This window comes from Thunnus maccoyii, chromosome 7, assembly GCF_910596095.1.
Source record: "Thunnus maccoyii chromosome 7, fThuMac1.1, whole genome shotgun sequence".
In the NCBI taxonomy this organism is placed as follows: domain Eukaryota; kingdom Metazoa; phylum Chordata; class Actinopteri; order Scombriformes; family Scombridae; genus Thunnus; species Thunnus maccoyii.
This window is the reverse complement of record NC_056539.1, coordinates 32,391,336-32,404,173: the sequence shown is the minus strand read 5'-3', so window position 1 is coordinate 32,404,173 and position 12,838 is coordinate 32,391,336. Positions and strand designations below refer to the sequence as shown.

The 12,838-nt window shown below is 40.0% G+C and overlaps 1 protein-coding gene across 3 annotated transcripts in view; it reads right to left on the bottom strand.

Annotated features, from left to right (window-relative positions):
- mast2 (microtubule associated serine/threonine kinase 2) overlaps window positions 1–12,838 on the bottom strand; it is a 202,361-nt gene that overhangs the window by 8,763 nt on the left and 180,760 nt on the right. For all 3 annotated transcript variants that reach the window (XM_042417281.1, XM_042417282.1, XM_042417283.1), the window contains 12 exons: window positions 12,576–12,708; window positions 11,645–11,810; window positions 9,255–9,356; window positions 8,346–8,468; window positions 8,134–8,243; window positions 6,337–6,491; window positions 4,792–4,934; window positions 4,492–4,671; window positions 3,069–3,311; window positions 2,240–2,466; window positions 1,681–1,803; window positions 82–218 (listed from right to left, as the gene is read on the bottom strand). In XM_042417281.1, the coding sequence (XP_042273215.1) occupies window positions 82–218; window positions 1,681–1,803; window positions 2,240–2,466; window positions 3,069–3,311; window positions 4,492–4,671; window positions 4,792–4,934; window positions 6,337–6,491; window positions 8,134–8,243; window positions 8,346–8,468; window positions 9,255–9,356; window positions 11,645–11,810; window positions 12,576–12,708 (1,842 nt within the window). The remainder of the gene's footprint in view (window positions 1–81; window positions 219–1,680; window positions 1,804–2,239; window positions 2,467–3,068; window positions 3,312–4,491; window positions 4,672–4,791; window positions 4,935–6,336; window positions 6,492–8,133; window positions 8,244–8,345; window positions 8,469–9,254; window positions 9,357–11,644; window positions 11,811–12,575; window positions 12,709–12,838) is intronic.

The window sequence follows — 12,838 nt, the reverse complement described above, 5'->3', positions numbered from 1 at the left end:
AGAGAGAAAAAACACACAGAGACGGATCAGACATGTGAACACAAAGTGTTGTTCGATATGAAACAGGCGACTCTGTCCCACCTGTCCTGTCCCTCCTTGTTCTTGGTCTTCTTGTTGCGTCTCGCCATCTTGGACTTGTGGCCCGTCTTCCTGGCGGGGCCGACCTTGATGGACGTGTTCTCAAACGGGGTGGCAGAGATGGACACTTTGGCGCCGCTCTGACGGACGACAGACACAAAATTATTAATTATAATTATTAATTATTATTAAATTTCATGTTTCTGTTCACTCAGATCTCAGTGTGAGTTTGGAAAGTTATATTTTTTATAATTTTATGTCATTTGTATTTAAATTTTACTACTTTTGGCAGAAGTGGAAACTTTTTGTGACAGGTATATTGTTATTAACAGATATTGACAATGTAAATAATAATGAATTAAAATGTTATATGATTTGACACTTTATAGTTTTCATGTAGGTCAATATACATAACATATACAATGTAAATAATAATGAATTTAAGGCTTTTTTAAGTATTTATTCACATGTTATAATTTGATTTGATACCTCAAAGTAGTTTTGAGGTATCAAATGAGAACTTTTAATTTTATTCAACCTTTATTTAACATGTCTTTTGTCCTAAATCCATACAACATACTCTAAACATGTTTTAAGTATCTAGTGTGTTCACATTGGAAAAGTGACAATAAAATACACTTGATAAATACTGCTGATTTTCTATTGTGCTGTAGACGGACACTTTTGTCCCACAATGCAATGCACAAAGGAAAATACAAGAGTTGCTCACAGCTGGAAAAAAACTGTAAATAAATTGTGTTTGATGGTGAAACAGCTGAAAAAATCTTAAGAAATACTGTGCATTATTCCCTCTCTGTGTGAAATTTAACTGGCAGTCGACTAACTAAACACAAAAGGTCCAAACGCACTGAAAGCGATACCTGACGCGCCTCATTTGACATCAATTGATGCTCCTCTGGTGCACTGCAGGCATCAGATTAGAAACGCCGAAAACCCCACAGAACAACACAGATTTGTCCTTTTGTTCTTTGTATTAACTGCTGCATTAATCGGATGTAATGAATGAATGAAAAGGAGAAACGCAGAGAAGGAAAATGAAACTCAGAACGTCTGTTTCCACAGTAAATCATCTGTTGAATGTTTGACGGTTATTTATTTGTGCTGTAGAACGTTAACGGCTGTGAAATAATCATAATAAAATGTTCTATTTCTCTCATTCAGAGGCTTTGTTCTACCGCTCGCTCTCCTCTCTCCACCACCACCAGGCTGTCTCTCTCTCTCTCTTTTTCAACTTCTTCTTCTTTCAAGTACAGAGCAGAGATGTCAAAGCAGTTTGACGCCTCATAATACTTTTGGTGCACATTTGGTCATATAAAACAACAGGTGTAGTTTCATAATGTGCACGTCAGACGCTTTCAGTGTGTTTGGGCCTTCAGACAGTGATGCTATGATGATTAGCATGTAGAACATACTGCATAGAATTAGTATGTAGTGTGGATTTAGGACACAAGTATGGACGGTCTCAAGAAAAAACTAAAAAATAAGGAAATAAAACAAAATGTTTATCAGTGCTGTGCATTAAAGACGTGATTTTATTGAATGGGAGGAAGTAGAATCGAGTGTTCTTCTTCATGTCTGTACCTTCAGGATGAGCTCCACCACCTCTGTGTGAACCAGACCGTGGACTGGTTCTCCGTTGACGTGGGTGATCAGGTCTCCCTCCCTCAGCCCCGCCTCGTGGGCCGGACCGCCCTCCTCCACGTGCTGAGGACGAGCAGAGAGAGAGAGAGAGAGAGACAGAGAGAGACAGAGAGAGGAGGAAAGAAAGAAAGATGGAGAGAAAAGCAAGACAAAGAAAGAGGAAGGGGAAAATAGAGAGTAAGGGAAACAGAGTGAGGTGGTTATTTAAGAGCTGTAAGAATCCCAATTCACTGCAACCACACTGACACTAATTTACAGTTATCCTGAATCAAATATACCTCAATAAATAATCAATAATTAGTAAATGTGTGTGACTTCTTCTACACTCTTCATTTTATATTTATCTTATAGCAGCTGAGCTCTGAACGCCTCATTTTAAACATGAGGAAAAGGTGGTTTGACTCTTAAATTAAGGATGTGTGTGAGATTTAAAGATGTTTGCGCCTCAGACTTGAAAGCTCATCGTCACGTGTAGATTTTTTTTTTTGGCGGGACTCACCCAGACCATGTGATGCACGGTGTAGATGTCAGAGTCTCCCATGTACACCCGGATGGCTCTCAGGGTGAAGCCGTACTTCTTGCCCGCTCTGTGGATGATGATGGCGGGTTTGACGCTGCTCACAGCTGGGGAGAGGTCCCGGCTCGGGGAGGAGTCCCGCGACGACGGGTTGGACGACAGCGAGTGGGGCGACATCGGGCTGGCCAATGGAGAGGCTCCGTGGTGGTCTGTAGACGGACAGATAATGTACGTTTGAGTTGGTGTCTGTATGCATCACTTAGTTTGTTTTCTTGTCAAGACAAGATCACATGAGGTCCTTTAATTATCTGTTTTATTGTCTTTCACTTTATTCTTCTCTTAATTATTTTATTTTGATTGTTTTCAGTTTTAGTAGCACTATAAATACTACATAAATAAAGTTAATTATTTTTTCATCAAAGTTAGAGAGTCAGTTCCCATTGTACTCATACTGTTAAATAATAATAAAACTTTATTTATATAGCACATTTCATACAAAAAGCAATAAAATTTGCTTCATAAAACATAAAAAAACATAAGACCGATGAAAGAAATAGGAGCATTATGAACATAACAGAAAGGATTATAAATTAATAGTAAATAAAATGACATTTAATACTGTAGGTACGGTTAAAATGTAGTATAAGTTTTTAGGTGAAAGCTACGTGAAAGTTAAAAATCCACTGCAGAGATGCAAAAGACACATGCAATGACTATGAGAATTTTTTCTGTTATAAAAGAAGTTGATGTCATAAAGAAAACCACAAACTAACCAGTAACCATCTAATCATTGGATCTGACTGACGCTCACCTGCAGGAATCATGAGCGACAGCGTCGTGGCGGAGGCTGACTTGATGACCTTGTTAAGCGGTCTGGAGCTCGGGGTCGTCGTGTGTTTGTCCGCGTCTCCGGACAGCAGCCGGTGGCGAGCCCTGCGAGCCGCCAGGTCGCTGATGGCCTTCGGCGTCGACGGAGAGTCGCTGTCTCCTGTGCCTTTAGCAGCTCCTCCGGTCGTACCGTTACCGCGCTCGCCCACGTCACCTGAACTACCCGCTGCATGGACGCAGACACACAGAAACAAATATATATAATCAATCAAATCTAATAAGCGTCTGCAGATTAGTTACATTTAATACTTTATAAGTTTTCAGACAAAAAGTGAAAACGTTTTTAGAGAAATCCTGCAGGAATATTTCAGTTGATTCCTCTCTGGTTCAGGGACCAGCAAGGAGCATATTAGGGAATAGTGTTGTTTATGTTGAAAATTTCAAGATGGAAGACTATTAAATTGCTTCTTTTTATATTTTAAGACTGTTAAAGGACCTGCAGGCACCCTGAAACACATCCAATCTCTTATGGAGCTTTTTCCCTATCTTTATTGAAGAGCGTGGTATATCAATTTGAGAGCATAATTTATTGATTTCACGTTCAAATTTTGTAATTTGTCCCTCAAAACCCCGCCCTCGCACTAAAATAGCCTCTATTTGTGCTTAAATTTGCTCTGTTTCAGCTCAAATTGTGTGCTTGCACTCAAATATAATGTTGCTTGCACAGATTTCCTGCGTTCAAGCTTCAGCTCTTCCTCTCACACTCTGGCTGCTTCTGCGCGTTTGTGAAACTTCTGCTCTCAGATTTCTCCTCTGCTCTTGGATTTTTTGTGCAACAACCCTGTCAAAATCCCCCAACCAATAGAAGGCCAGGTTTAGTGTTGACCAATGAAATGATCCCTGCCTCCTTGCGAGCTTATTCGCTTTACTTCTTAGAGCGTCCTGTACAGGCGGGTACTCTTTAACTGGGTTCATCCACTCCCGCCCTCCAGGGCTTTATTAAATGTACTTCCCTTGCTTTATTTATGACTTTTGGAATAAAAAGACGGTTCATTTATACACCAGCACCCGTGATTTTTACTATAGTAGCTGCATGGCACCGTGCCCACCTGTTGGTGTGTTGGAGGAGAAAACGATGTCACCTTCATCATAAACGTTTCTATGGTTACGGCTGTGTGAGAAGGTGAGATGGTCGCTTGAACTTCGACTTCAGTTTGAGCAGAAACAGAGCAAATCTAAGTACAAGGCGAGGCTATTTGAGTGCGAAGGCAGGGTTTTGAGGGACAAATTACAAAATTTGAATGTGAAATCAATAAATTATGCTCTCAAATTGATATACCACGCTCTTGAATAAAGAGAAAGAGAAATATGCAACTCCTTCAATCTCCTTAAACACTTGCACTGACGTGTGAGCGTAGCCTTGCTGAGCTGGCTGGAGGTGGAACTGGGTGTGGTGGGAGACTCGTCCAGTTTCAGCTCTCTCTCCACTGGGAGCTCTGGGATGGCGAGGGGGAGCTCGTCGCTCCGCGGGCCCCTCACTGCGCTCGGACCGAGCAGGCTGGGACTCTTACGGCTGCCGGCTGCACCTGAGAGACGAACAGGATCAGTGTCGTCATATTTAGCAGCTTCGACAACTTTATTTTTATTCTGTTCGCTTGTTCTGAGCCGATATGAGCTTGTTCCTGACAGCTAGTGACCGCTTTTACCTTGACCTCCTTCCTCTTCGGAGGAGATAGCGAAGCGCGGCATCTCGATGATGGCTGAACAGCAGCGTCTCCGGACTGTCAGAGGTGGACTGGAGTCGCTCTCCGTGTGGGACGACTCCGAAACTGACAGACGCTTCCGCAGGCTGAGGAGGTAAAAAGGAGGAAAAGATGAGACACATAACCAGCTACAGAGTGTATAAACTGAACAGTGAGACGTTTCTTACCATAATATTTTATCTTAATCTTTTACAAACTGCTCTGGGAGAACAAACTAATTTAAGTGACTCACATCACAGCTTGTTTCTTGCATGAATTAATAAATAACTTCAGTAAAACAATCTTATCTGGAAACAATCCAGATTATGAAGACAAAAAAAATTAAAGCTGCAAGCAGCGTTGGTCGGGACCTCGCGCTCTGGCCCGTCGGGATCAGATCATTTTGCTTTTTAAAAATGAGAGATATGTCTTACAAGTGTGGTGTGCTTTTATTTTGAAAGTTTGATTGACATGTGTACTGTCAGGTGTGTAGAGACAATAAGTAACTGCAGCTGGACACAGAAAAATACTCATATATTTGAATGGAGAGTGTGGGTGAACCCACACCTTTTTGAACATTTACTGCTTCCACATAGTTTTAAATACAAACTTAATTTGAACTTTAAATGAGTCACGAGACTTTGACCTATAAATCTTGAATTTACATATTTTTTCTATCTTTTACTGTTTTTGAGATATTAGAGTGTGAGTTTTAAAGTGTTTTCTTGCTACTCCTGTGATTTTATAATGAGTGTGTATTGCGGAATGTTTCACAGCACTGAGGGAGTGACATCACCAGGAGCAGTTGGAGAGGAGGATTTTAGAGAACGCTTCTTGTGAAATCTCCTCATAAATCCCATGACTTTGGCCAAATCTAACATTAAAAATCATATTTTTGTAGGAAATTTTGTTGCGAATCCATTGATACAGATTTGAAAGTGGTCAGACTTATAGTTTAGAAGTCAGATGCCTTTGTTTGACACAAAGTTCATGCCCATAGATTGCCTCCCCATTGGTTTACATTGAAAGGGTGATGTGGCACTGCAACTTTCAGGGCTTATAAAATCCAAACCGTTCGAGTTATTACAAAGTTTTTAACAACTTTTATTCAGCACAGTGTCATTAGTCATCTATCAAAGTTTGGAGCTGATACCATTCACGCCCTTGGAGGAGATAGCATTTGTTCGGAGTTCAAAGTTGGGGCAGAGTTTTATTTTGAAAGTGAGATTGCGGACTTCCTGTTGGATTTAGGTCAGGGGTGTCAGTGTATGATTTGTAGGTCTTGATGAGAAAAATAATCGAGTTTTGATTTGATCTCTCTACGACATTCCTATGGGCCGTGGCGGCCATTTTAGTTACATGGGTGGCGGTTTAAGTGGCGTACTAATAAAGAAAGAAACAAACAAACACACGAAAACAATAGGATCTTCGCCCTTTTGGGCTTGGTCCCTAAAAAGAGGTTCAATATCAGTAATGTCTGAGACTATCTTGTGTCATAGCAGAACTTACATCTCAGGGGATCCGACCAGCCAGGAGCGATCTCTGGACTTGAGGCCGCTCAGGCTGTCGAGACGATCTCCTCCCTCCTCACTGAGGCTGCGTTTGGTCGGAGGAGGAGTCCTCTTCTCCTCGTGCAGAGACAGACGCTCCATACTGCTGTACACCTGCACGAAGCACATCACAGGAGATACAACATCTCAGATTTTACTCGTTTTAATCCACGTTCAACCTTGTATTATGTTCTCAAGTACACTAAGAGGGCTGCAGCTGGATTATAAATTATATAATGCATATATACAATATTTAAACCCTATTAATTCTATTTTATAAATATTATAACTATACTAAAGCAGCACAATAAATCTAATAGTTGTTTCATTCAACTATGTGCATTAGTTCATGAGAAACAAGTTTATTTACATTCATTACATACACACATGGTTATGATCAGGTTTCCCAGTATCCCAGTATTGTGTTGCACATGTAAACATACCATACTACAACCATATACTGGTTTCAGAAACCAGGAGAAACCCTCATCCTGGTTTTGAGCATCTTACTCCAGGAAACTGTGGCGTGTACAGTAAACATCTTATCAGGTTTCTGATCATTCTCTGTCGTGTTTGAAGGTGCGTCATCAACTCAAATTACATCATAACATTAGTAAAACATGAAATATGATGATCAACACACTGAAATAAAGGGAGTCTGACTTCAGGAAACTGATCTGTCACTCTTGGTTTCCATTACTGGTGATCAGATAGAGAAGCAAAAGCAGAATAATAAATACAACAACATAGTTCAGGCAGCCAGAAACCAAACTGTTCATTCTCAGCTGTTGAGGAAACTCGACTGTCGGTACAGAAATAAGAAGCTGAGATGAAGATACAGACGATCAGAAACCTGAACACTGTCCGGATCATGTAAACAAGGACCTGAATAACCATGTAAACATCATGTTGTATCTCAGATATGATCAAAACCAGGATAAAGGCCCAAACGCACTGGGAGCGATAACTGATGATGCTCCTCTGGCGCACTGCAAGCATCAGATTTGAAATTCCAACACCACAGAACCAACACAAATTTTGTCCCTGTATTACCCGCTAGTTGGATGTAACGAATGAATGAAAAGGAGAAATGCAGAGGAGGGAAAATGAAACTGAAACTAAGAGCGTCAGTAAATCATCTGTTGACTGTTTGATGGTTATTTATTCTTGCTGGGAAATAATCAGAATATAACGTTTTATTTCTCTCATTCAGAGGTTTTGTTCTCACTACCGCTCGCTCTCCTTGCTCGACCACCGATGCACTGTCTCTCTCTCTATTTTTCGGCTGCAGAGAAAACAGCTTTGGGGCGCTCGGTCCTCATTTGACGCTCCAAAAATTGAAACAAGGTCGGAGTCGGCACGTCGAGGCAGTTTGACGCGCCTCATAACGCTTCTAGTGCGTGTTCAGCCATTGAAAACAATGGGTGTAATTCATCAGACGCTTCCAGTGCGTTTAGGCCTTGAGAGTCAGAACCAGGTCCATGTAAACCCATTGATCATTAATGGCCTACATTACCACTGATTACTTGTTCCTGGACTAAAATTTTATTGAAAAATCCAGATTTGTACTGTTTTATCACTCTATAAAGCACTTCTGTATGATACTGTGCTCTACAAATAAACTGTTTTTTGTACATACTACTTCTACAGACTGTGAAAAGATGTATAAATTCACAATTATTGATCTGTTGATGAAGCTGCTCAGTTCATGTTGTGAAAGTTAAACCAGGTTTTGGTTGATTTGATGTGTTTGTACCTTGCTGAAACGAGGCGAGCAGGAGGAGAACTGTCGTATCTCCACGTGTTCGTCGTCGTTGGTGTCTTCCTCCTCCTCCGAGTCCACGTGGTGGTACCGGTCAGAACGGGCTGAAGCACACAGAAGAGAGACACACACACAGTGATGAGTGTGAGAGATGCTGACAAGCGTTTTGATGATGCAGCGGTCAGATCAGAGAGAGAGAGACGTACTGTCGAAGTAGCTGGTGTCGTCCTCGGACTCCAGCTGGGGGATGAACTCGGCCTTCTGCCTCAGCAGGCTGTTCCAGTCCAGCTCTGTGAAGAACGAGTGCTGCTTCACCTCAAAGGCACTTCCTGTGGAGAGGAAGGAGAGACGGAGGAGACGGAGAGAGAAGAGGACAGAGATGAAAGGTGGAGGAGACGGAGAGAGATGGATGAGGAGCAGTTTACAGCTAAAAACTTGGTGGAGTCTGGTTGAACCACTTCCTGTTCACTGTAGTGGGAAGTTTGAAACAAGAACAAAGACAGTAGAAACACTAAATGAGGTAAAAGAGCTGTTCTATATGCTGCCTCTTTTGTCTGGAACCGTCTGCATCGTGATCTAAAACTGCAAAATCTGGTTTCTCTTCATGACTTGTTAAACAATCGGTCTGCTTCCTCATCTGGCTGCTGGTGTTTTGGGTATTTTAGAGTCTTATTTGTTTTATTTCAGTTATTTGGGAATTTAAACAGCTATCAGACTGTTTTAAGGAGTCTTAAGTTGTCTTTATGGAGTATTTTATATGATTGTACTCATGATTTATAACTGCAGTGCTTCTCTCTGATATTGTGATGTACTTTGAGACATATTTAGTGTTATTTGCTTCATGTTGTTTGTCTGTAAACATTGTTGTTGCTGCCTGACTCGGCCAGACTCTTGAAAAAGAGATTTTTTGGTTAAATGAAGGTTAGAAAACAACCTTGAGCTCTAATATGAAACTGAAAAACATCCTGTTCCTGAAAAACATTTCACTAATTCACTGAATTCTTAAAAGCCCTTGTGTGTGTGTGTGTGTGTGTGTGTGTGTGTGTGTGTGTGTGTGTGTGTGTTTATGTGTGTGTGTGTGTGTGTGTGTGTGTGTGTGTGCGTGTGTGTGTTACCTGTGCCCAGTCTCTCCAGAGGATTCTGTCTCAGCAGTTTGCAGATGAGGTCTTGAGCCTCCTGAGGCAGAGCTTCGTCCTCCTCCGGCCAGATGATCTCATCTGAAACAACACAAACAACACAAACATGACGTTAAGTTGTCTTTATTAGTGATAAAACAGATAATAAATGATCCGCTGGAAAATTGGTCCTCATGGTTCTCTCACATTTTAACAGTCCTGCTTTGGAAGCAGAACAAAGTTCATGTTTCGCCTTCTCACAGTTTGTTTTTGTCTGGTTGTTTATTACTCTTATTAAATGCACTTAATTACTGGTACTCGATCATTTACATTGTGAGGAACTTTCTGCTTTTCTTTCACTACATTTCAGAGAATACTGGACTTTATATCCACTATGTTTACTGCTGCCAGACTCTATTTGTCAGCTGTAAAACTAGTCTGATTGACTCAGCAGCTGCAACCTGCTAAATGTGAAAGAAAAGCTTTGTGAATTATAAAACCAGCCACCTACTGCAGACTTACACACTCATCACATTCAGGTCTATTGACAACACTTCAATATCATTTAAAACACAACATATCAGAGTTTATCAGGGACAGAACGATAAAGTTCTGGACTTCTGATGGACCATCAACCGTTCAGCTGGATGTCAACAGGAATTCATTGTCTGATATGAAGAAATATCACAACACAAGCATCAAATGTAGAGAACTGAACACCAAGAACAGGCGACAAAATGTTTTTAGGATGTTTTCAAGACAAGATTGACTCACATAACATCACATCATAGGAGACAACAGCTGTGTGACACTAGTTCAAAATGATACTTTCCTTCTATTCAGGAACTCTGTTAGTCTTAATTTCCTTTTAAATGTTTTAAAGTTGCAGCAGAAATGACTTTTCTTGCCTGTAGATGTCAACATGTTCACATCTACAGGTCTAAACTACCTGCTGTCCCTCTGTTTGCCTGCAGGTGGCGCAGGTGTAATTATGCATCAGTATCTCACTTGCTTTTCTCCTCTTGTGTGTTAATCACACGTTCATCCTGTCAGAAACATGTAATTTCTCTACATAAATGAATCCTGTTTACAGTTTGACTCGCTGGTTTCTGTGTGAAACATGTAATTAACTTCAGATCCGTCAGCGTCTCTGAGCTGGTTTGAACCACAGTTTGAGAACCGCTGACAAATATGTAACAAACAGCTCAAAATACAGAAGACATGGAGGCTCGAGGGAGCTCTCAGCTCTTTATCACCACAGTGCATCACAATGGAGACTCGCTCATAAAAGAGACACAGAAGGATCAATACAGGTTTATGATCATCGACTTGCCCTTCTATCAAAGAGAACTCAGAGGAGAAAAAAAATCACAATTGATTTTTATTTCTTGTAAGTCAAGACTGTGCAGAGAAAACATGTCTGATGGTTTTATCACGTCTGCTGGAAGCCCTCAGGCTCAAACATAAAACTTCCATCATAAAATACAGACATAAAAACATCCTGTTTTAAGAGTTTGATCCAGAGATCCATAATATAAAAACACATCTAACTGTGTTCAAGATCGTTTCCTACAACACAAAGTTCAGATTCAGACACTCGTCCTGGATGTTGTTTTAATATTCATGTCTGTTTTTTTAAAAACCAAAAACCGGCTTTACTGGTGAACTACTTCCTGGTTGAACCTGACATCTAGTGTGTAGTTGTATGTGACCTTTTACACAGATGTCACCTTCAATGTGTCTCCCAAATAAATAATATCACTGGTTATGTTGGCTTGTGACCCTCTAAAAAGAACCAAAGACTCATTTTCTCTCCTCTGACTGTTTTATTTAGATTTTAACTGTTTTAATTGAAGAAATAAGAAAAATATGAAAACAAAATATGACTTTGTCTGTAGGAACTATGTTTTCTCTTCTTTATTTTACCATTAATCATCTTCTGAACCTCTTTGATGAAACCACTTGTTTACATAGTTTGGTTAAACTTCTTTGCAAATTCAATTCTTGTTGCTGGAAGTTTGGTGGCATCGTGACTATTTGCTGGGATAGTTTGTGAGCAACCTGGTAACCTGCTCACTAGCCAGTAATATACTGGAGCCTTTATAGCTCATCAAGCTAGCTGGACAGCAAGCTAACTGGTTCAGTCATGAATCAGGAAATAAGTAATGACAGTTTAAGATTTATACTGTTAATACGCAGGTGAAGGTTTATATAAAATATGATAGTTTCCTCCATGTTTGATTGTCTAACTAACTCTGTTCACATAAAGGCCGTCACTGTTTTCTAATCACGTCATAGTTCATAGAAACGAGCTCTGCATTGATTTACTTTGACTATGTGAGCAAATCTGCTGATTATGGCGACATTTTGCTGTAATAAAGTTCACTCACCACTGATCACCTGACCGAACAGTTCCTCCGGTGTGTCTCCAAAGAACGGAGCGCAGCCAACCAGGAACTCGTACAGGATGACTCCCATCGCCCACCAGTCCACCGGCTTGCCGTAGCCCTGACGGAGAATCACCTCCGGGGCGATGTACTCCGGAGTCCCACACACCTGAAGAAGTCAATGCACAGAGGAAAAAAAGCTCGAAACATGGAAAAAACTGTGTAAACTACATCCTGAAGGTCACATAACTTAATATTCTACTCTTAGATATTCAATCCCTCCAGAAAATTTTGATTGCAGGAGTTCAGTTAATTAAAAAAAATGTTGATAATATTTACAGATACTTGCACTTTAATCAAAGGCCTTCGATTTTTCTGTTATAGAGGAAACCTGCACCTCTACAAATGCAGCATTTGCTCGAGACTATTTTTTAAGTTTGTCTTACATATGATGATTATCTGTGATTTCTTCAAAAAGTTGTACTTTGTAATTCATAAAAAAAGATGCAAATGTTAGCATATTTTTCTGGAAAAGCTGCAACAAGTTCAGTCTCTTAGGACACAATACTATACAATAAATATTGTCTTAACTAATGTATGTATATATATATGCATACATATGTATATGTATATATATATATATGTATGTGTGTGTGTGTGCATATGTATATATCTGTATCTATGTTTTATATTTCTTTTGTAAAGCACTTTGAGCTGTATTTTATGTAATGAAAGGTGCTCTATAAATAAAGCTTATTATTAAGCTTATTATAATAAACCCCCCAAACAAACGATGAATCATTCAGATTAGACTTCAGCGAGAAGTAATTTCATAATTTGTTTAAATAAAGACTTGTAATCTCAAAGCAGCTGGTAAATACTGTAAATAACAAACAGTAACTGGTTTCCAGTAGGTAAAGAAGCGAGCTGGTACCTGTTTATCCAGAAACTCTCTCGTGTCTTTCTCGATGTGTCCTTCATACAAGTTTGTCGTCAGACTCATCAAACCGATCTTAGAGAGACCGAAGTCCGTCAGCTTAATGTGTCCCATAGATGTGATCAGAAGACTGCAGGAGAGAATAAAGATATTAGATAAATGTTTCATCTCAAAGGCTGCAAGACAAATATCTGTACATTGTATATTTAAATACTGTATATTAGGAGACATACAGTGAATATTTCTGTGTGAAATAGTAA